At 35.3% G+C, this 25344-nt stretch overlaps 2 protein-coding genes across 2 annotated transcripts in view; both read left to right on the top strand.

The window, feature by feature from the left end:
* Positions 1-13252, top strand: part of LOC113050455 (testis-expressed protein 264-like) — a 53982-nt gene extending 40730 nt beyond the window's left edge. Inside the window, exons 3-4 of the mRNA XM_026213422.1 lie at positions 5679-5850; positions 12016-13252. Coding sequence (XP_026069207.1) covers positions 5679-5850; positions 12016-12332 — 489 coding nt within the window. The 3' untranslated portion in view covers positions 12333-13252. The remainder of the gene's footprint in view (positions 1-5678; positions 5851-12015) is intronic.
* A 656-nt stretch (positions 13253-13908) lies between these two features.
* LOC113050454 (metabotropic glutamate receptor 2-like) overlaps positions 13909-25344 on the top strand; it is a 40286-nt gene continuing 28850 nt past the window's right edge. The window contains exon 1 of the mRNA XM_026213419.1: positions 13909-15485. The gene's annotated coding sequence lies outside the window, so the exon portion shown is untranslated. The remainder of the gene's footprint in view (positions 15486-25344) is intronic.

The raw sequence follows: 25344 nt of genomic DNA, 5'->3' as shown, positions 1-25344 counted from the left end.
ACAGCAGCTACAGGGACAGACTACACACAGACCAGTGAGGAGCCCAGGGAAGAACCGAAGTGCAACAGGCCTCGGGGGCCAACCCTGTGGTGAAGACTTCCTCATAGGTTTCCCCTATCCGTAGTTTTATCCCCACCTCACTGGTCCATAGGTGTCAAATTACTTAAAACTAGTTTGAGAAAAACACTATACGATCACCAGACTTAAAACCACTATACGATCAACAGAAGTCTAAAAATGTCTATGCATGAATACTGCTTGTCTGCTGTTTTCTTTGTTTTTCTTGTGTTGCAGGTATGCGTGCATGAGAAGTCATTTCCATATGTGACACCCTGGTGTAAAGCATCACTTCAGACATCCATGAACAAGCTTCATGAGGACAAAGAGTCATCTGAGTGAATCAACATGCGAAATGGACTACAGAAAACAGACTTCACAGCTATTCTTACGCCATGGACTTCAAGACTTCCACTCTTATGCTACATGATTTTTTTCTGTGTCATCATGTAGTTTGTACAACGCGTTACCATCCATGCCATATGTGTCAACCGTTATGGTTCTAAAAATACACCTAAGTAAATCTAGTATAAGACACAGAATAAGTTAAACGTGCCTGTAACCTTTTCAAGTTACATGACTGAAGATGGGGCTTATGTTAACAAACATAGGCCATAGAATGGACTTATGAAAGTTTAAATTTGTATTATTTGAGAGTTATTAGAACTCTCAACGGGAGGACTGTGGGATTACAAATTTAGAAAATGTTAAATCTAGGTTCCAATATAATAGCAGACTTTTTGGGGTAATAAAGTTGACACCCAAGAAGCTCAAATCAGGAGAATCAAGTGTCTGAGACATTAACCTTTTGTTTTTGTGTTCTTCCTTGAAGCTCAAGGCACAGCTGTGCCTTTTGTCTCTATGATAATGTGAAGGTATCCGTGATACTGTCAGGCACCTCTGTATTTAAATGACACTGTTATGCTGATAAGATCAAGGCTGGGAAGATGCCAGTGTCTGGTATCTTCCTGATTGCATTTGCATGCTTTGTTAAAATGGTCTCCACCTCTACTGTATGGATCCCTCCCACTTGAATGTATATAATCTACAATGTCTTAAGGACAATTTAGACCTCTTGATGACTGCAGCGCCACGCAGAGCGTTCTCAATAAAGAATCCTGCTGAAGATTACCCAAGAGTCTCCTGGTCTTCGTTTCTGAGTTCCCAACAGATGAAACGTATTATCAATAAATCTATTTCAGCCAGTTTAATATTGGTGCATCCTTATTTTATTTGGATGGGAGCCCAGCTGGTTGATTAGAAACCATTTAGACGTCAGTTTGGCTTGGCTAAACCATCTTTAAAAAACTGCAAACCACTTGCTGGTTGAGGTGTGTTGCACCATGACTTGCTTAATTCTAATTTGAAGTAGATGCTATTGTAACTGTATTTGCTGTTAACAGTCCTGACAACATCTGCTACTGTTCTGTAGAATTCACTTTGACAGAAAGAGCCCCATCAGTCGAGCTCTCATGATTGCTTGCTTCGGTAAACCGGACACTTTTCATCCTCCTGAGGAGGTGATGTTTCCCTTTCATTATCTCCTGATTGCACCCTGTCTGGCTCAGGGTAAGTGGAGTCATGTGGACTCATTGGACTGGGTAACACTCGCCCAGCGGCCACCACCGAGGATGTGTTTTCGTATAAAAGAGCAACAAGGAAAATGGAGCATGGTCTCTGTGTAATTAAAACTGTTTATGTTGGAAGCTTACTTTCAATTATAATGGCTCTGGTTAATCTAGTGGCTGGTTATTTGTTTATTTTTATGATGGACGTGAAATGAAGATATTCAACATAATAAATGAGCTATGAGAGATGGATGACGCTGGAACCACCAGGTGTTATTTATATACAGATGTTGGTTTCTCAGCGGTGCAGGTGCCTTATAATAGAAGCATATGTTATATGTGTGTGATATGTAAACATTTTAGGGTTATCCATTTGATTTTATTTTATATTACTACTACAGTGATACTTACTGACTATTGAATTATAGTGCATTAGTGGCATTTGCTAAGCATCACAACCCATGCAGAATATCATAGAAACTTCTGAAACTTCATATTCTTAATATTTCAGATTTTTTTCCATACTAGTTTCATTCCCCATCTTTATAATTTGTTTTTCAGTACTTGACAGTATAATTTACAAACCACGATGATATGAGCTAAAATATCTGTCGCAAAGGATATTGGGGTCTTGGGTTAATTACCTGTTAAAGTACAATATTACTAGTTTTCCCCTTGACAGCTACAGAAGTGCTAACAAAGACAGTCAATGTTATCATAAAGACTTCCTCCTCAGAGCACCGCTGGCTCTTTCATACCTAGCATGCTCTTTGCTTTATTAATCATTATTATTACATCTCGTAGGTAGTAATTAGATTCATTATTAGATTATATGACACGCATGAAAAGAGTGAAGGTTGTTTAATATTCCTGTTATATATATATTGGACTGCTGACTGCTTGTTGTCTGTCACAAAGTGTCGCTCTGAGCCGTGATGGAGAGCACAAGCTGTTACACTAATGAGGTGTCTGGAAGATAGTTATTACTGCAGTGCTAGTTGACGCAGTTGATGGATAGCAATCAGATGGCACTACTATAAGAGACTGAAATTCTTCGAAAGGATCGTAGTGACATGTTGTGAAACTTACCTAAATATATAGTACATTAATGCTCAGTCTTGATGGTAAAGGAGCTAAAGCATTCCAGACAGATTTGTGCAGTTTGCTTATTCTTATTTCTTGCTTTGGTGCCATTGTTTTCATGAGGGTGACAGTGTGGAGTGGATTGTCTTTGTTTTTTTCCTCTCGCACTCATTATCACTCCTGGTTCAAGGAGATGTGCTCTCATTTGCATGTGCGCCCCTAAGGGCTGCAGTCTTTGTGTATCAGGTGATTCATACTGCTTAGAGCAGGACTCTTTTACTGAGGATTAGAATACAACCATTCAATTAGCAATGAGAAAGAGAACAGTGAAACTGATACACATCTTCAACTCTGCATTACTCTTCAGTCTTTTAACTGTCTTCTTGAAATGGGGTATATATTATTTCAAATAAAGAAATTATATGTGATCCTGGACCACAAAACCAATGTTAAGTTTCATTTTAAAATTGAGAATTATACATCATATGGATAAATAAGCTTTCCATTGATGTATGGTTTGTTAGGATAGGACAATATTTGGCTAAAATACAACTATTTGAAAATCTGTAATCTGCAGGTGCAGACAAATAATCAAAATATTGAGAAAATATCTCTAAAGCTGTCCGAATGAAGTTCTTAGCTATGCATATTGGTAATCATAAATGAAGTTTTGATATTTTTACAGTAGGAAATTAAAAAAAAAATATCTTCATGGAATATCCCTATGATTTTTGGCATAAAAGAAATATCTGTAATTTTGATCCATACCATGTATTTTGGACTATTCGTACTTAAAACTGGTTTTGTAGTCCAGGGTCACGTATTTACCAAAAAGCTAAGCCTATTTTGAAGATAAGCTAGTCCCTAAGCTAGTTTTTTGGTAACATTTAAATTTTTCCTTATTACATATTACATAAATTATGTATAATTATATCAATAATTTTTTTAATTATACATACATAAATTGTATATAATATATTTTATAAAGCTAGTCCTTATATATATATATTTTTTTTTTGGTAATACTTTATTTTTTTTATAATTACATGCAGCTAACCCTAAACCAATCCCTCATCCTAACCCTAATGATATAGTAAGTAAATGTAGTTAATTGATATAACTCTGTACTTAAATGTATAATAACACTTTAACAAACACACTAAAATAAAGTGTTTAATTACATTCAATTTCATGAAGATTATTCAGTCTAATGTTAATATTTTGCCACTTAAAAGGTTTGTCTCTGTAATAAATTTGATGGCTTAAAATGATTGTTTAAAATCTAATCATGTTATCTGTTAATGAATGGCATGTGTCTTTTAGGTTCACCTGTGCATATTTGCACATATATGTGTTTGTTTCCATCTGTACCTTGTTTTATAATGGCACTTGTCATTTCTATGGGCCTTAAACAGCGTTACTGTATCAAAACAAAGCTCTCAGCATGAAGAGGCAGTATTATTATGGAAGCACAGTTCTATCCTGAGGGCTCGGTGGAACATAACATCCTCCATGTATATAAATATATATCAAATCATTTACAGTGCAAAAGAATATTGCAGCCCTGTCTGATGTTGCTATAGCATCTGTGTTTTTATTACCATACATTGCAAAGTATTTTCTGCACATGTATTCTGATTCTAAGGAAACCTTCATGATGTTTAATGGCATGTCATATCCAATATTCATATATTCTTACTTTATGCATTTTAAATCTGTTCTCATTTGAATGTATTCTTAAACAATAAGCTTCATGATGTTGGTTACATGTGAGCTTTACTATATATATATATATATACTGTAATATATATATATATACTGTATGTAATATATATATATATATATATATATATATATATGGCATCTAAAAATGAAACTAAGGCATGGCTTACTGTGCATAAATGCATAAATAAAGATTTCAAACTTCAGTTTGATAAGGGACAGTGGTTTATTTACATCTAAATGTGTTTGACCTCTTGCTTAAACATGCTAGAATCTAAATAATAGTCTCAAATGTATTAACTTTAGTCCATGATTTTATGCTTCGCGATTTTATTTGCTCAACAGCCTGATCAGCTTACTGTTTCGCATTGTTCTTTCAGATCATTACAGTGGCATTTAGTCTTATCCCTAATGAGGCTGCTTCATTAAAATCAGACTAATTGGTGTAAACTCCTGCCTAGTCCAGCTGCAAAGTTGTCATAAGGCTGGTGTTTTTGATCAGGAAAGGTCTGACTTAAGTTTGATTCTAATGAGGTAGGACATCATTGAAGGTCTTTTGAAGAGGACAGTGTCATTCCCTTCTAAGCAATAATGAACAGAAATAATTAGTACTGTACGATAGCAGGACTGAAAGTTCGAATTATAAAAGGTTCTAGCTTTCATAAATATTGGGTATTGATTAGAACACTAGATTTGATCAGTTCCATACAAAAAGGGTTAATTGCTGACAATCTTTGTTGATGAACAACACACAGGCATCACAGATTACAAGTGTGTATAGATGTGTGTGGTATTTGTTTGTTGACGCACACTTTCCACACACAGTCCTGCTCGCACCTTCTACTGAATCAGTCTTTCTGTTTCTAACAACTACTGAATATATTAAAGAGCTAATTACTTTGTGTCACCATTAATTTTGTTTACATAGCTAAGCTATTGTTGTATGTTGGAAAAAATATTATATGTTGGCTAACATGTTTAATAGAAACCTCTGTGGATGGAGTTGAAATGCAAGAGAAATTTACAGTTATGTATGATCAGCTAATAAAATACAGGAAGTTTTTGTTTCTTTTTTCAAATGGGCTCAAAAAAAAGAACAATTCTTTCATTTCTTTATATATATAAAAAAATTTTTTTATTAAATCTTCTGTGGTTTCAGCACTGCATAGGACTGCAGTATAAATGCATGAGTTGTGACATTGTGAGTATGCAACATTTAATCATTTTTCGCTATTTTTTTCTTCTTAGGAAAGGAGTCTGAATGCGTACCCATTCCTGGAGATATGCAAAGGTGATCTGATCTATTACATGTGTCCTTTGGAGAATCAGAAGGACTTCTGTGTGCCTGAACTGCTTGAGAAGACAACATCTGAGGAAACAGTGGAGCATAAAGATGCTGAAGTCACAGAGTCAGCGGCAGGTATGTTACTATACTCATCGGCCCAGTCTAAGGATGAGAGTTTAGGATTGATGCAGGTTCATTCATTACTTGTCTGCTATTTTAAATAAGCATGAGCTTTGTTTAACCTGTTGTGAAATTGTGAGATAAATTTAAGGTTTTAACAGAACAGTAATAACAAATCATATATGCAGTTCTTGTTTGTAGTCCTTTAGGTCTTGCATAGTTTCTGTTTTGATTATTTTTGATGATGTGATGATATTGTCTTCTACATTAAAACTAATTTAAAATATTTAAATTCTTAAAATATTCAAAAAGGTTAAATAAAAAAATCTAGTAAAATGGAAACATTTAATGTTTAAATAAAAAAAGTCCAAATGCATCATTCCACAGCATATTGAAAAAAAATAGTATAGTTTTAGTATTTGTTATTATTATTAATCATGTTCATTATCATCATGATCATTAATAATCAGTATGAAATTGCTTAAAAAAAAATATATTAAAGTAAAACTTTTTTTAAATTAAATATTTATTTTTAATTATTTTAATATTAAACATTTTAGTATTAAATTGCGATGGTATTCATTTTCTTTTAATATTATTATACTATTATAACATTAATATTAATTAATTGTAATTGTATGATTCAAAGCACATGATTTCAAGGCTCTGATACATACAGTATATTATATATTACATGCATTATAGTGTGAAAGAAATGCAGACATTCCATTAATAGAAACAAGCATCATGAAAATCAATCCATAACAATTCTCAATAAGAGCGGTCTCTTAAATCTCGTCACTTTCTCAGAAATATCACAGTCTAGCAGAGGAAAACAGCAGTTGTGTCTTTATGCAGTTAAAGACAGATGGCTTATTCTATCGCCATGTTCAATGTCCAGTTCTTCAGTCACCCCAGATGTTATAAATCTATCAGAACCTGCCAGCAATATTAAAACGGCGTGTGAGTGTTTGCATGACACTCATGTCACTTGCATTTATTCCAGAGCTGTTGCACAGTAGTCACACCTTATTTGCCATATTATGTCTCTGTTGTGAGCTGACAAGCTCTGTGAAACTGAGAAAAATGAAAGAGCACGGCTCAGTCACAGCGGCAGTTGATCACAATTCACTCTGTGGTCAGTAAAACTAATGGCTGTGAAGATTGATGCTAAAGTCCGAGGGCTGTTTTCTGCTCTGCACAGCTAAACAGAGTCATTACTCCAGCGGGACAACAGCTAAACTCTGTGTGTGTGTGTGTGTGTGCGCCTGCAGCTCTCTTAATTAAAGGCCGTTCAATCACAGCTGCTCAGCTGGATCTGACAAGTGCAGGTTGTGAATCAAACTTCTTTGGGGGATTACAGGGCAGTTCAGCACATCTCTCTTTCTCCATCCGTTCCTTTTTCAGAGTAGGTATTTCAAGCTCATTGGATGAATTCAATGAGTTCGATGTGAACGTGCAGTGACCTTTGTTCACACCACATGCATAAGCAGTATATAAGTGTGCAGCAGTTCACATTGTGCTTTCACACTAAGGGCATTTTAGCTATATAAATAGAGAGTGGAACCATATGTATATCAATGCTCTTTTATTAATAATATACCCCATTCTATCTATCTATCTATCTATCTATCTATCTATCTATCTATCTATCTATCTGTCTGTCTGTCTGTCTGTCTGTCTGTCTGTCTGTCTGTCTGTCTGTCTGTCTGTCTGTCTGTCTGTCGCCAACTTGGAATTTATAAGGTTCTATCTGCATTCAGAGTAGTATAGTTGGATATGGGGAACAAGTCTCTTTCATACATCAGTCCCAAAATGTACACAACTTAAAAAAAAAAAAAAAAAAGAAAATTACATAATGTAAATAAGGTAAGTAAGAGACTTATTTCAAAACCCAATTTTGATTAGAAAAAGGGAGATAGGACCTTATAATTGAAAGGTGACCATATATATATATTACACTCTCCCCCACACTTATACATACATACATACATATATATATATATATATATATATATATATATATATATATATATATATATATATATATATATATATATTATTTTACATACATATTTTAGATACTCTATTAATTTTAATTTGGGGGAAGAGTTATGGCCTCTTCAAAGTATGAGATCACTGGAGTCCATAATAAATAATAACATTTGGTAGATCCTCTAAAACAATATTTAGTTTTCTCCAATTTCAAAAACACACTTTCTTTTACTGTACCTATAATTACGTAGTCCTGTCCTCTTTCAAAATCCCTTTTGTTTGAAACATTTTACGGAACAAAAATCCTGACGCTCGGCTAACAATCCCACTGGACCCAATTTAGAAACTAATTCAGGCAAATGCGATTTTAAGAGGCTTTCCGTGGAAATATATACTTCAGCTTTGTTGAGATTTCAAACCATTTGAAGAGCCTGGACTCATATTCTACTAGAAGGTCTTCCCTACCTGTTGGTGCCAAACCTGTATTTTTTATTTTTCAACTGTGCACTGAGATTTGAGTTCAGCCCTTCATATGTGTTCAATAAGTGATTAATAAAGAAATACTAATTTTTACATAACAAAAAAGTTTTTTACAATATAATGACAAATTTATGACGATTCAAATCAGCTGAGATATCAAAAGGATATGTGATATATTTGAGTAGAAGTTTTTATGAATGTGTCTCTAAGGGGAACTATGTTTCAAAATGTCTTGTTCACACAGCAACTTAAATCTTTTGGTCAGATGTTTTATGTAGCATAAATTCACAAAGTTAAAGTCAGACCATTCTATTTTTGCTTCAAATTATTGAAATTATACAATCTACTGTAATTTTAATTAAAAACTGTTCATGCAGCATGTATGCAACATCTTTCTTTGGATCATGATTAAAATACAGTGGTTGCCTCACTCTAACTGAATGGAAAGAGCACAGACAAAGCCTGAGTTTGTTCATATGAAGAGATTCCTTTTATGTGTGTTATTTATTTGTTTTGTGGTTTGCGTAAAAATTTCACAAATAAATGTTAAGCATTTGTCCGAGCAAGAATAAAAGGAAATCTTTTCATTTATACATTTATAATGTCTTAAATCTAATTTAATTTAAAAAAAAAAAAAACTGTGAGAAATCTGAGTGAATCGTAACATCCCTTTGCGTATGTAAATTCATCTGCTAAGACCTCCTGAAGATGGTGTGTTCAATGAAAAGACATGAAGCTAATTTTCAGAGTGTGACTTGTTTAATATCACGGTGATATTTATTATCATGCTCGTATTGTACTGGTTAATGGCCATAGTGTCTCATTTTCCATATTTAATCTTTTGTGTCTATCTCCTGTGGTATGACACTCTGCGACTCATGCAAGCCGGGAGCTGTCTAGAAATGAACCCGATAATGACGATAAGGTGAGTTATTAGGGGCCGGAAAGTGATTAGGAAAACTGGATAGAGCTGGTGAATTAGGGCCCCTCTGAGCATCACTTTGTGCTCCCAAATGACCCTTCTCGGTTATGACAATGATCTTTTAGAGGGTGTCATCCAAGCTGTGAACAGAGCTAATTCCAATGTCGTGATGCTCCAGAGCAGCAAGGGTACACTGTGCACAATATGAAGGACAAGTACAGGCAAATTCACCAGGACCGGAAAGCCCAGTCTAATCTTAGCGGTGCCCTTTTGGGTTGTTAAAAGGTTTTTCAAATGCTCGGGCTGAGAGGTTAAAATGAGCTGTGGTGACTTGGACTTACAAAGGAAGCTTCCATCTACCGAGCAGGTTTTAAATGAACGGTTTTGGTAATGATTCCTGTTCAAACATTTGGGGTAAATACAATTTATATATATATATATATATATATATATATATATATATATATATATATATATATATATATACACACACACACACACACGTATATATACACGTATATATAGTTTTTATTCAGTAAGGATGCATTAAAATTGACAGTAAAGGCATTTGTAATGTTACATATTAATTATATTTCAAATAAATGCTGGTCGAAGAACGTTCTATTCATCAAATAATCCTGAAAAAAAAAATGTTTTATCAAGGTTTCCACAAAATAATAAACAGCAAAACACCAATTCAGCATATTAGAATAATAGAATGACATCTGAAGGATCATGTGACACTGAAGAATGGAGAAATGATGCTGAAAATTCAGCTTTGTCATCTTATACATATATCTATATACATTTTCATATATATTTTAATATTTCTTTGATGAATTTCTTATTTTATATGTACCGATATTGCAACAATTCAGAAAATAAACCTAGAAACTTATATATATATAAAATCCAGCATATAGATCTTGCATATAGCTGAGTAGGCTTTTCCTTTGACAGGAGTTTATTACCGACCATTCATTCAAAAAGACCATTCATTCAGGCTTCTAAGGGAGGATTTATTTAAAATGCATGACATTTAAGCATATTTATGTGGTGGGCACATAATGTATAAGGTGTGTTGTGGCACCTAATGGGGTTTGAAAAGGTCTTCCCCTCACTGCTCCTCTTTTCTGCCTGTAGATCTTCACAATGAGTCAAGAGCTGCTGCTTAATTGAGATGCCATATCTAATATGATGAGATGAGCTAGATGAGAGAGGGGTCTTTCCTTTCCATCTAAAACAATACTGGCAGGGAGGGACAAGAGGTCAAATTCACTGCTGGCCTAAAAGAAATTAGGCCAAATGGGAAGTTTTTAATAGCTGGTTTTAGACACAATAGATAGACTCTCTAATTCTCTTTCTTCTTTCCTTCCTCTCCCCCTCCCGCTTTCATCCATCTCCATCCTCGTTGTGATTCAGTCCCTTTATTTTTTTCATTTTAAGTATTTTCAAATAGTTTTAGCAAGGATTTGTAGTCATAAACCTCTTAAAATACACTTTACAAAGAGATCATGGCCTGTTGCCCCAAATATTTTTTCTGACTCAATCCAGTTTAATTATTTGTCTATTTTTTTTAGTTAAGAAGTTACCCTTCTTCCTGTTTTCACAGAACAAATTTGATTTACAAAAGGATTTTGGTGTGTTATTAGGCTTGTGGTCAATTATATATAAATAATCAGTTTGTTGACTTGTAAAGCTGCTTTTGTAATGTCTATTAAATTCTTTATTTGTCACATTAATGTAGTGCCTTTGTTTTGAGTCTTTTTTGGCAAGATTAATCCAAACAATTAGATTTTTTTTTTTATTATTTAATCTATATACAGCCAAAATAATATAACTAGTTAAAGCACTTAAAATGTAAACAACTGCTTTGGGTCTTAGCCATGTTTAATATGTTTGTGTAATGACTAAACTTGATTCATAAAGCTTCTATTCCTCTTTTAGGAATTATTATTTTTTTTTCTCCCAAGAATTGCAGCTGTGTACAGACGTCTCACCTTTAATTCTGAGTTAAATATTTGAAATCTCTTTGGAGGCATTTTTTAATTGGGCTCAAACACAGCCTTTGGGGGGTTGTTTTAGCTCATATTTAGCTTTTTGGCAGTTATAACTCTCACCTGGTGTGTGTCACGAAAACAAAACAGCATCTTGCAATTATACTGCTGTTAGTAAATGACTGTAACCCTCAGATGCTGAAATGCTATTAAAGGATCCCTAAAGGCTATCAATGGTAACAGCAGGAGTTTAAACTGCATTTATTTATTTATTTATTTATTTAGTTTTAGAATCTAAGTTTTGTAACTTTTCTTAGCTTATTTTTAATAATAATTTACACTATAAAAAATTCAAAGAGGTTTCACAGCAGTGTCGTGAAGGAACCATTTTCGGTTCCCCAAAGAACCTTTAATTAAACTTTTATGAAGAATGTTTTATAATCTGCAGCTGATTCTATGAAGAGGCCTTTTATGCAATGGAAGGTTTCTATGGATGTTAAAGGAACAGTAAACCCAAAAAAGAACATTTGCTAATTGTTGGATTTTGATGTGAGAGGACAAAAGGGCGCTGGACTTTCACTGGAAGAAGCGATACTATGGACTATGGCAAGCCTGGCCAGCTACGGTTTGAAGTTAAAATGCCTTAATGACGAGTTTGTTTCTTACAAAGATGGAGCTTTTAACTTTTATGGTGTGGATTACTTGTGGATTATTGTAATTGTAAAGAGGAATTCTGCATTATGGGGGAAAAGTCTTGATTAATCTCTTAATGTACTACTGTTACAGGTGAGCCATTGCAAAAGTCGAGCTCAGTGATCCAGGAAGTGGTTGAAGAAAGCAGGGACGTGGCAGAGGCCTCAGCCGCATTGCTGGAGATCTCTCAGCCGAGCCTGGGTGAGGAAGAGGGTCAGAGTGAGGATGGGGACCAAGGGAGCAAGGGATCCAGTGAGTCTGTTGGCAGTGGCTCTTCCTTTGAAGAGCTGGACGTGGAAGTGGAAGAGGAGAAGGAGGAGGAGGAGGAGAAAAACAAAGTGGAGGAGGAAGACCATAATGGACAGCAGACGCCTGTGATTGGAGAAACGATCGGGAACAGGGAGGATTGAAGGATAAAGCAGATTAGAGGGAATGTGGGTGAATGATGAGTGCATATGTGAGTGTGGATGCATGTGTGAGAGGGAGAAAGTTTGTCTGTGTCTTTGAAATCATCAAAGGTTTTTTTCTTACTAAGCCTTTGAAATGAACATCCCTAAATACCCCGAAAAGTTACTTCTTTGTTGTCAGCAAACAAGCAATTATCTCTTTCAGAACATTTTATTAAAGACTTGGAAAATGTGCAGAAATACACATTATTCTTTGGCTTTGTATTTATTTCTAAAAAACAAATTGTATATGTTGCTTTCTCTATTATCTGTCTGTCTTCCCACGGTAATCATGAAAAACATTCAGGCAGCAAGTAAATCAAGCACAATCTGAAAGAGAGGTAACATTATTAATGCAGCTAAATGGAGCTTACCTTTATTTCATTAACATGATCTACAGCTGAAGTATTCAGTAGTGTTTGCTTCAAAACATGAATAATTCATTCCAAATGCTGTCTTTTGCTGTAGAATAGAACTGAAAAACAATGAGAATAAAAATTGCATGTTGTTAATGGTTGGAGTGTGTTCATTTGACTATTTTTGTGCCCCCTGCATGTAATTGATTTATTGTTTTTTTTTTTTTTTGGGGGAAAAGAAAACATCAATGCAAACAAAGACATGAAGTATACAGGAAATATCTTATAAATATATCAAATTTTCTCCCAATGTATTTTTATATCTGTCATTTTTCATAACCTAATTAGGAGAGGAACAGCATTGTTTTCGATTATTTTTTTCTTACTCCATAAGAATGTTAGAATATCAGTTGTGTCATACTGCCATTTCATCTTGTGATACTGACAATTACTCATGTTCAGCAGGTCATTTGATCAGTCTTTTACATTGTGATTCTGCAAGAAAGTATAAAGTATGTGAAAGGCAAATGTGGATGTGTTTGTGGTTTGTGTGTTCATTTGAACAGCTACTGCAACCTTCATACTGAACAAAGATATGAAATATGCACACTACCATTCAAAAGTTTGTGGTCTGTAAGATTTTTTTAATGATTTGAAGAAGTCTCTTTGGCTCACCAATGCTGCATTTATTTGATAAAAAAGTAAAGTAAAAAAGAAATAGAAACATAATATTGTGAAGTATTGCATCAATTTAAAATGACTGCTGTCTGTTTTAGTATAGAAAGAGAAAGAGAAAGAGTTCATTCATGTGATGGCAAAGCTGAATTTTCTGCAGCCTTTACTCCAGACTTCAGTGTCACATGATAATTCAGAAATTATTTTATTACAATTATATTGTAATTATATACTTATCTGATGCTAAAAAAAATCTTAGTATATATATTTGATTCTTTAATGACTAGAACGTTCAAAGAACAGCAAAAAAAAAAAAAAAAAAAAAAAGTAAAATGTCAAAGTATTAATCTCTCTCTTTTCCTTTCTTTAAAAATTACAAATATACAATAATAATCTCATTGATCCTAACCTTTTGAACAATTGTATTAGATGATGGTACATCTGTTTAGGGGATGTGTTTGCCATGGACAATACAGATCAATACAAGTGTCTTATCCTAAGGCTCCTGCAGTAACTCTCTCTTATGAACACTTTGTCACAGAACTGCTGTGAGCTTGGTGAAACAGAGAAAAGGAGGAGCATTAGAGTTATGTTTTTTTTTTTTTTATCTTGGTGCTGCTGTAATGAACAACAACCAGAGGGTGTATCCACAGTAGCATTACCTGTATGATATTGTTTAATTGGAGTTTGGTTAGTTTTTAAATTCAAGTTCCTGTCCTTTTTCCAATATGTTTGGTAGAATGACAGCTTCAGTCACTGATCACTTCTATGGAAGCCATGAGAGTGACTGAAGCTGTCAGTCCCTAACATTTCTGCCTGGCATCTCCTTTCCTGTTCCACAGAAGAAAGAAATGCATTGGGGTTCGGCGAAACATGATGGTGAGTAAATAACTGAACTTTCATTTTTGGGACAACTCTTTCCTCTTTAAATGGTCTCTGAATCTGCTCACTGCACACCATGTTCTATTGTATATCAATCTAATATTTACTGTAATTTACGTGTTTAGGATCCATCGAGGAATATGCCATCTTTAAGTAATCTTTTGTATTATTATTTTCAGGACGTTGGGGATTTCGAAAACATATTAATCTCTCGCAAGTTCTAAGACATTGATAAGAGATTGGATATGACTGGCTCAATGCGTAAAGGGTCAACAAGCAAGCTATGTTCAGTTTGAGAAAATTCTCACGGGAGCTTGTACCCTCGCGCTCGCTTTTCACACGTGTTATGTTGAAACTTGTCTATCGACCTGAAATGGGACATTGATCTCATAATGTGTGATTCTGACAAGCCAACCTTAATACATAGCCGTCGCAGACTGGTCTGGCCAATTAAAAAATTCTACACAATCTGACGTCTTTCGTCATAGTTACATATTCTGTGTCTCGCGGAGCAGTTAGAACAGACTGACTGAGTCAAGTTGTCAGCATAGTTGTCTCGACAGTTCACTATATGCGGTCAGTGATCATTTCTGTTACTGGTTAGACATGCCGTTGTAGATGTTTTAGTGCCAGAGATCGGTGAATTGGAGACGCATACATGTCCACTTTTTCTTGTTGTTTTTCAGTTGAAGGAATCCATCTGATAGGGTTAGACACCAAATCAGGGCAAATGTAATCCTATCAGAGCATGCACGCGCGCTCTTATAGTCGTCAATTTGGCATTTTAACGGCTTATGCTTTGAAACTTTCATGTGCATTTCCTTAACGCTCTGTAATACTTAGAAAAGTTGTAAGCATAGTGAAGCTAGTATTCTTTAGTGCTTTTAAGAATTTTTTTAAAGTCAAGGGAGTCAAAATTTGAAAAAAAAATCTCAAGGAATCCAATGACGCGCGCGACGCATTTTCAGCACCACGGACAGTTCCTAGCGCGCCCAGCGTCTCCGAGGCGCGCGCTCAACGCAAACTTCACCCGCTGATTGAATCTTGGATTCCACTGCTGGAATTCAGCTATATGTTTTAAATGCAACATTAGAGTAATACGAAATTGTCCGCAAGGATACGAAGAGAATAGAAGGACTTTTAACCGGATGTCTTAGTAGATCCGCCAGAAATCTGTCGATGAGAGGTGAACTGGACAGGTCAGGTAAGATGGTTTTCGTCTGATTCTTATCTGTTGATCTTAATTTCTCATATGTGATTTCTGGAGATCGGTTAGTTCGACAGGCAGGAATTAACTTAAGGGTTAAAAAGATGTATTGCATTTTGACACCTGACACGATAAATAAATAATAACAACAACAAATGTCCTCTTTAAAATAAAAAGCATTGCGTTTTTTTTTTTTTTTTTTTTTCATTTGCACAAGTCTTTCGGTGGGAGACGTTTTCAAAAATGCAACATAAGCGTCACATCAGATGAGCAATCTCACAGGTAACATCTCTTCACATATCGCTTTGAATAGCAAAACACTCCCGCTCCGCTCCGGGGTGTGTCTGGAAACGCATCTCTGGATGTATTGAAAGCGTTCTCCCACTACTCCAACTGCATTTCTGTAAAAATCTTGGCTTGTTGCATCTATGTTCAACAGTTTGTGACGTGAAAAAGCAGTGGGTATATTTAATCAGATTCAGATCAACATATCACAAGTTTGTTGACGGTTTACGTGTCGAATCAAAACGACTTTAAAGTCGCTTACGGTTTAATTTCAAAGCTTGTCGACATTTCACACCATCCTGAAACTTCGTGAGTCGTATTACGAAGTCTTACAGTTTTCTAACGTATTGCTTTATAACAATTTGCATTTGATTTAGAATTAAGACACTAATATCAATTACATACAATGAATCATAAAGTTAAGCGTATAATGCAATGCTTCTTTCTCGTTTATACATGTGAGATAAGCTGTAAGCATTTTTATTAAATTTACGTGATAAATCATTTGAACAAATTCAGACAGAAGACTATTGCCTTTAGAATATGCATTTTATCCGCAAACGTTATAATTTTGCAGTCTATGGTATGGGAATTTGTTTTTCTTTATCTTTCCTCTATTTATGCTATTGGGGCTGTGTGTGCCCCATTCAAGTTAAACATTTCTCTCGAATCACAATAATAGCAGACAGTGTTATGCCATGGGTTTTGATTGCTGCCTCTCTGAAATTGTTTGAAATCATGGTCATATCAGGCTATGTCAGCCTAATATCACAGTGTGGAGGTTTGGCCATGTCTGCTGTCTCCTAAAATGACATCAGACGGTTATCATTGATTCATTAAGGTTTTTTTTTTTTTTTTGCCCCATCTATGCATTGAATTAAAAAATGAATGTATTAAGCCTTGTGTGGTGTTCATATTTTTGTTACTCAGCCAGTGTTTGTGAGTCTGGTTGACCCGCTGCAGTTTTGGGTTTTTAATTCAACAATCAAAAAATTATATGTCAAAATACTCAGCAGATGTTTACTTCACCACAGTTACAAGCAATATCTATCTATCTATCTTGTTGAACCACCTTTTGTATTCATTACAGCCTTTACTCTGTTGGGATTTGTCTCTACTAACTTTGCATGGACTTTGCAATATTTGTCCCAAAGTTGCTTTGGGTCATTGTTATGTTGAAAGGTAAACCTTCTTCCCATTGACAACTTTCTGTCAGAGGGCAGCAGAGTTTACTCAAAAATTTGACAGTATTTTGCCCCAACCATTTTTCCTATCCTGACAAGTGCTCCAGTCTCTGCTGCAGAGAAACAACCTCATAGCAGGATATCACCACCTCCATGCTTTACTGTAGGAATGCTGTTATTTAAACAGTGAGCTGTATTGGATTTCCGCCATACATATAATTTAGTGTTGAGGCCAAATAATTCAATTTTAGTCTCATCTGCCTCAGAATATTCAAGGTGTGTTTTGGCAAAGCTCAGTCGTGACAGCATGTGGCACTGCTGCAGAGTTGTTGTAGGCCTTGGTAGCCTCTCTGACCAGTTTCCTCCTGACCCTTTAATCCAGTTTGAAGTGATGTCCTGATCCAGGGAGGGTCCACGTGTGTTTTATCAGATACCTTGCACTTCTTAATAATATACTTCTCTGTGCTTCTGCATTGATAAAGCCTTTGCATTTTTTTGTATCCGTCTCCTGACTTGTGCCTGTCCACAACTTTATCCCAGAGATCTTTTGACAGTGCCTTGCCTCCCGTAGTTGATTGTTTGCGTCAGTCGCACTACCAAGGAATGAAATGCTCCAGAAAAGCTCTTGATGCTGAGCTAATTAAAATGACCACAGCTGATGACATGTTGGTGCTATATCTTTCACTTGGATGTTATTAGTTACACAGCTGGATAATAATATATATATATATATAGTTTTTTATTTACTGATTAAGACCAATTGGATTGCATTTATTTTGCTTCAGTTTTAAGATTTTCTGAATATATGAAATCTGAAATAGAGCAAAAGAGAAATACAGTGAAGGAGTGAGAGAGAGATAAATGAAAGCCAATCCTTCTGTTCTCAGTGATCCAGCAAAGTGAAGATGCCTCTTTGAGCACAGCGAAGCTGTTATCACCGGCGTGGCATGTAAAAGTCCTTATCTGCGAGTAACACAGCCGTATTGAAAATTGATCGACAATAAAACTCAAGATTGCTAACACAGAGTTCAACTAATGGCTTTTTAGTCTGGACAACAAGCATTTTTGGTGAATAATTTATGGTGGTGGGATAAGTCACAGATGCTGACAAGTGTCTTAGGCTGGAAATAGATCAACCTCTTGAGAGATTAATCTGCTACAGGAGTGACTGATAGGTTACAGCAACAAAGATAGTAAAAGTAATGGAGGTGTAAAGCGGGGTGTCACAGTGACTTAATGGGAGTATTGTCACCTCACAGGAAGAAGGTCTCCTCTTTAAGTCCTGTCAGGGCTGGGAGATCTTTCTGGGAAGAGTTTGGATTTTCTCTTTCTCACCCTTATGTCGTTTTAAATGTCTATGGCTTTCTTTCTTCCGTGGAATAAAAAGAAATACGATATTTTGAGAAATATCTCAGTGTTTTGGAACAACATGAAGGTGAATAAACGATGACAGAATTAATTTCACAAGAGGACAATGGGCAAGACAGTTGAGTGAGTGTTTTCATTAAACAGATATCTTATCACATCTTCATCCCTGAAAATCACAGATCATTTTATTAAACTACTACATGATTAACTGATTAAATGATTGTTGTATGAAATGAGGCAGCTTAATTCACTCTTATCGCTTAATTGTGTAATAAAGTTTGGTTTTATTAGCTAAACTTTATGGACAAAGTGAGAACTGAATGATATATATAACCCACTTCTTCTACACAGTATGGTTGATGGCGCACTTATCCCAAATAGCAAAGATCAATTTAATGTAATTCAATGTTGAATCAATGATTTTTGATAAGTGCAATTTACAATATGCCATTTACAACATATAGCAGCTTTAATGTCACCAATCTGTTGACTGAACTTTTGCTGTAAAAGTGCTGTATGAATAATAAATGTCTTCATTTTCACTATGGCAGTCTGAGGTAATCCGAAGATTCTCTGGAATGCATCAGGCACATTCAGAAGCAGATGGTGTGTGTTTCTTGTCAAGCATCTGGTAAAAGACTTACAGAGAAATTCTGCGACCGTGCAGATCCCAAGAGAGACTCGTGCAAAGAGACAGGAGGATCTGTCTGTCTTTTGTGCATCTGTGCAATAGGGCACGTGCGTAAATATTTGTGTACTTCTGAGAGGAAGCGAGGAAATCTAAAACAAATGCAAATACTTAGAACCAAAGGTGGACATGTAGTGGGGGTTCATCCCAGTGGCTCTGTGCTGTGTAATTTTTCCATTAGAGAGAAATGACCATATGTGTGTTGAGAGTATGTGTCAGATAAATACATAATGTGATGTATTAGGGTTGCATTAAAGTGTTTAAAGGCAGAAGGGAAACCCTGGATGCAGCAGCTCATGGGTCTCCAGTGACTCGGACATGAATAATGAACAGGTTAACAGAAGGAGGGGAGAGACCATATCGAATACAAAGAAGAAGCTTTCCTTAAGTCCTTGTGTTTGTAAATGACACTACAGACAGTAATTAGACAGAGTGAGAGACAAAGAAAGAAGCATATACACAATATATTTTGAAATCAGCTGCGGAAAAGATGCGGAAAAGAGGTTGCTCAGTCATATATATATATGTATATATATACACACACACACACACAAATGCATGCAAATACATAAAGCTACAAATCTGAGTGAAAATCCAATTTTGCAACTAAGCAATCTCTTGATCTTTTCTGCAGTTGATGTCACAGGTTTGAAGTGTGGGGAATTTGATTGACAGTGTTTTAATTGCAGTTTCCTGTCGTCTCCACACTGCACTGGATGGATATCATTAGTTGTCTCTTAATATGATCTGATAATAAGCACCTCATGTGAAAATGTCAGTAAGCTGATTCTCTTTTAAACTAATATTCACCTTCTAAAGCTTTAAAGGACAACTGGTAAAGTATGTTGTTTTATTGTTATATTTGCAGATATCATAAATCATCTCAACTTGCACTGCAGCCCCTTTTAGTCCCACTGTGACAATATTTTGAACTGAAAAAGGGTCTATTCGGAAGTATTTTAACAGGTTTTAAAGTCAGTTCTATTGTCCTTGAAACATTCTCTCATTCAAACAGCCAAATGTAACAGCAAGTTTCATCTGCTGTAGAAGTGAAAATTCATTGTGATCGCAAAATCGAAAGTGAAAAGCGAGTGCTCATTCAAAAGAGATTTAAATTCTCTGCATATTGGTAGCTGTTCACTGATGCACGAAAATTATATGCAAAATATGAATGTTTGCGCGACTAGACACAAAAATCGCAGGAGCGCGCTATAATGGTCAAAATTTTCAGAGGGTGCAGGATTAAGAAAACAATTGCGCAGGACTTTAATACAACAATACACACAATAATGATTGGCAACTGTAGAAAGCAAAAGCCAAATCCTGGACATTTTGGGTGATTCAGAAATAAAAAAATAAGTAGACAAAAAACTCCATAAAGTTGTGAAATTTAAACAAAATTACATAATCTAGGACCTTTATACAGTGTGTGCCATTTTAAAATTGTTAATCTATCCCTCACCGCCTAATTTTCATCCATGTTAAATTACTAATCCGATTAAGCTCTATTATTATTACTAGTAGTCTTCTTTTTCTTAGTCCTTATCGTTTGAAATTGGCTTCCTCATAGGCTTTTAGTTCCTGTGGACTTTGAAATAACTGAGAGTTATGTCCGACTGAGGGAGTTGTTAACTCCAGTTGATTCCAGCTTGACCCATTCAGGCCTTTTTATGAAGATAATAGTCAGTGAATATAAGGAGAGGCCATTATTCCATTATCTGCTTGTGTCACTCTTGGAAATTGTTATTTCATATTTGGTAAATGTTTGTTTAGTTAGTTATAATTTCTTTATCTATTTGCTTCCAATAAAATTCCTGCCTTGAATGTGAGTAAATATTAAATATAAAAAATATCTGTATGTGGTTTATTGTTTAAATATGCAAATTTGATTACACTCCTGTTTTTTATTGCCCAATCAGATTAGTAGATTAGGAACTAACACTGCCGTGCAAAGGCAAAAGGCCATAACTTTGTTTTTGGTCATAACTTTTTTTTTTTTTTTATAAAATATTGGGCTGTCTTAACAGTAACTTTGCAAAGCCAAGAAGAAACCAAGGCAGAAAACTGTATAGACGGTTTCAACGGCAACAACATAAACAAACGTTACTGCGCATGCACGCTTTTGTGGACCTAACTTAACTTCCGGTAGACTTCCAAATAGAATCAATAACAACAGTTTTGATATTTAAACATATAAATGTAAGGAATTATTATTAAATGTGCAGTACGTGCTCATGTTTATTCAACAAAGCTTTTTGGAAAATCGATCGGTTTTAAAATCGTGGCGAGTCTCCACAAATAAATAAATGTATGGAAAAAATCCCACATCACAACCACCTGAGCCCAATTTCAGTCTACTCACCACCTTAACTTTAACTGCGTTTGAAGGCACCGCAGCCAGACGATATACAACACAGACTGGAAGTTAACTTAGGTCCAGGCGTGTGCGCTCGATAAAACCATCTATAACACCAGTTACCACTCTTTGACTTTGTTTTGTAACGCTCAAATGGAGTTACAGTACTCTGCCTTTGTTTAACCGTGCATTAGTATGAAGTTACTGTGATGGCCTGGGGCTATATGGTATTCTGCCAATGTTTTACTGTCCATTAAAATCTGTCCATTTAAATTATGGTGTGACCTGTGTACTTTCATATATCTGTCACTGAAGCACTTCATTAGACAAACAAATTAGATATATCACAATCTAACTTTTCCATATAACAAAGCACTCTAAACAACATAATTTAGCAACAAGTAATAGTAAATAATCATTGAAGGTGTTTTTTTCATTTTTATGCAGATAGTAATGCCAACTTCTAGTTGCACAAGTGTGGACTCAAATGCTGTGACAGCGTAGCATGCAGCATGAGCACACATAAAAACAGTAACATTTAAAATCCATGCAATGAACGTCATCAGAGATGTTTAATCCACAAGCATTCTGAGCATTATTCCTACTTACTGGCATTCACATCAATCCACAAGTCATCCTTGTAGGCTAGGCTATTTTTATTTAGTTTGATGCAATTAGACTAGTCTTGCATCCTATTATGTTAGTAACATTGCAAATACATTGGTTGCAAAATGGTATCCACTGATGTTTAACCATTTGTCTGGTTGTTATGGTCAGAATAACAATTAATACAGTCACATTATATGTTATAACGTGAGATAGCCCATGATCACTAGATTTTATACAGGTGTTACTGTTAAAAAATTTTTTTTTATGTGATCAGGAACCAAATATTGTATATAAAGTGAAATTGAATACCTTTTGACTTGGTATGACTTCTCATTTTTTGCAGACATTGCAAAAGGCAGAGTGCAGTAACTTCAAAATAGGGGTGCAAATCAAGTTTACTAAAACATCTAATTGCCAGATTTCTAGTGCCCTACTTGTAATAAATTTTGCTGGAAAAATGTAAGGTATTTTGCCTTTGTAGAGCAGAACTGTTGTTTATTAAAAATATTTAATTTAAAGATAGATATATTTTATTATCTGTGAAGAGAATCATTGGAATGTTTCCTGGTCTGATTTCCAGAAAGCGCTCCGTGCATTTATTCTTGTCTATATTGTCATAACTCTCGTTTTGGTGCCTTGGAGTGAGCAGTTGTACACACTTGATTGCAATTCCCCTTCAAATTGTGGTTGATGATGTGGCTGCTCAAAGGGCCCTGAGTAAGGTGTTTAAAACCCCATTTGGACAGCAGCCACCAACTTGTTGGATGGTTATCAAATAGCATGCCTGCTGGGTTGTGGCATTACTCACCAACACACACACACACACACACACACACACACACACACACAGTTGTTCGAACTGGATTTATGGTTTAGAGCTACAAATAAAAATACATTTATCAGCTTGTCGAAAATTGCACTGCAATCCAGCGATTAGCAGAAATTGAAGTTGTAATTCTGTCAGTTTATTGTTTTCAGCTTTATCACTGCCAGGACGGACTTGGTACAGCAGTGGCCCAAATGTAAAGGAGAAACTGACTAACTGTGGCAAATGGAATTTAAAATTTAGCATTTGGAATCTAATGATGATTTAGAGTTTAACTGACGAGTGATGTGGACCACTTTAAATAAAGCAACGGGTTAGCGCTGAGAGGGATTCTTGGATTGTTATAAAAGTGTGCAGCATAATACATCCCCCGGTTTTCCTGGAAATGTCCTTTTTGTCATCTAAAATGTGGCCTGAAATTCATTTACATAGTTTCTCTTCTCTAATCAGTGCAGAAGAGCCCTTGTATGGAATTTCTCTCTTACCTTTTCCCCCCTCTGCCCTGCGGTTACGTAAAGATGACCTCTCTCCTAGATGTGCTATTACCATATTCATGCTGCTCTTTTTGCCAGCATGAAAATACTGAAATGGATTAATACAGTTAGGATCCTCCTCCTCCTTAATGTTGCTCATTCCTTCCTCTCTCTTATTTGCGTTCTGTCATTCCCTCCTCACTCTGCCAGCATCTCTCAGTTCCCCTGCGTCTTCACACTGCCTGGCTGGAGCAGTTTTGAAGACTGGCAAAGGCAGCAGTATTAAATTGAAGAGGCCATCTGGTGAAGCCGAAGATAGTGGAGAAAGAGTGGAGAGTAGGGAGAGTTGGGGGGGAATTGGACCGGATATTCAGACAAATTTATGGGTCTTTAATTGCCATGTATTTACATAATTTGAATAAATGTAAATGTAATTTTCCAGTTCGGCGCAGTTCCACGATGATTACAGAGAATTGGTGTTTCTCTACTGTAAATATGCAGACATCTCTGTAGGTGAAGAGAAATAAAGTACACCGTTTAAAGTCAACATGAAAACAATCCAGTTTACTTTCTGAAAGGAATAGTTTATCCACAAATTACATTTTGTCATTACTCACATATCTGCTTCCATTCTTCTGTGGAACACAAAAAAATGTTTTGAATAATATTCACCCTTCCACACAAAGAAATGAGGACCAAAAAGGGGCACCTAACAAATATCATAAATGTGCTCCATACAACTCTATTCCAGGGTTTAGGAAGCCAGTTGACAAACTGACATTTAAGTAATTATTCCTTGGTCACTACTCACTTTCATTATGGAAAAGAGCAGCTTGGACATTCTACTTAACATCTCCTTTTGTGTTCCAAATTTTGGGATAGGAATGGAAGTTATACAAATTTTGAAATGACATAAGCGTGACCAAATATATATATATATATATAATGCTCAAAATATAAAAATTGCTCTGCTTCTGAAATATCTAATTTCTGGCTGATGCACCCAATGATCTTTATTTTTCGAAATGTCCCTTCTGGCCACCTGCCTTATAGAGACAACTTTTCACAATTCAGCCCTGCATGTTTTATTTTTGAATATCCTGTTATACTCCGTGTTGCATTACAACAAATTAAAATGTATTTCACATCAACTATAATTTCTGCATTGCTATCAGGACTATATATTTTGTGTTTTCTCTTGAAAGCTCAACTACCAATAAAAGGGGAATGGAAAGTCAATGCTGACACACTGATTTTAAGGGTTCAGAAACTGACTTGAATGTCTAACTGAATCTGTCAAAATCAGATCTCTCTCCTCCTAGTCAGTGGAAAGCAATTGTAAAAGCCTTGTATCAAATGAGTTGTTCGCACAAATGCAGGAAGGCTTATAGCATTTACAGTACATGTTGTGGTACTCATGAGAAAATCCAGCGTCTTCAGTATTTTAATTGAGCATTTCTCATATCTGTTAAACAAAAGAATAAAATATTGAGGAAATATTTACATCACGTAATTTTTATATTGTGGTACTCATGAGAAAATACAGCATATTCTGTATTTTAATTGAACATTTCTCATATCTGGTAAACAAAAGAATAAAATATAGAGGAAATATTTACATTGTGTTATTTTTATGTTGTAGTACTCATGCGAAGATACAGCATCTTTGGTATTTTAATTTAACATTTCTCATATCTGAAAAAAAAAAAATTAGTACAATATTGAGGAAATATTTACATGGCATTGTTTTTACATTTCTCAAAATATCTAGTTTAGTGTTCAGAAGAAAGAAAACCATGAAGGTTGGTATTGACGTGAGGGTAAATAATACAGAAAGTAAATAATGACAGAAAGTTCATTTTTGGGTGAAATGTCCCTTTAAGATTTGCGGTAAACATCTTTCTGTCAATTATAGTGTTCACATACTTACATTCTGACTCCACACTTGTTTGCCATTTGCCCCAGGCTTGATTCCTGTTCACTGATATGCGGCATTTTCAGCACTTTATTGTTATATTGCAATCTTAAAATGAACCTCATCAGATATTACTTAAAAAGCTTATCATC

This window comes from Carassius auratus, chromosome 31, assembly GCF_003368295.1.
Source record: "Carassius auratus strain Wakin chromosome 31, ASM336829v1, whole genome shotgun sequence".
Taxonomy (NCBI): Eukaryota; Metazoa; Chordata; class Actinopteri; order Cypriniformes; family Cyprinidae; genus Carassius; species Carassius auratus.
The sequence above is the reverse complement of the archived record's forward strand: the minus strand, read 5'-3'. Positions and strand labels throughout refer to the sequence as shown.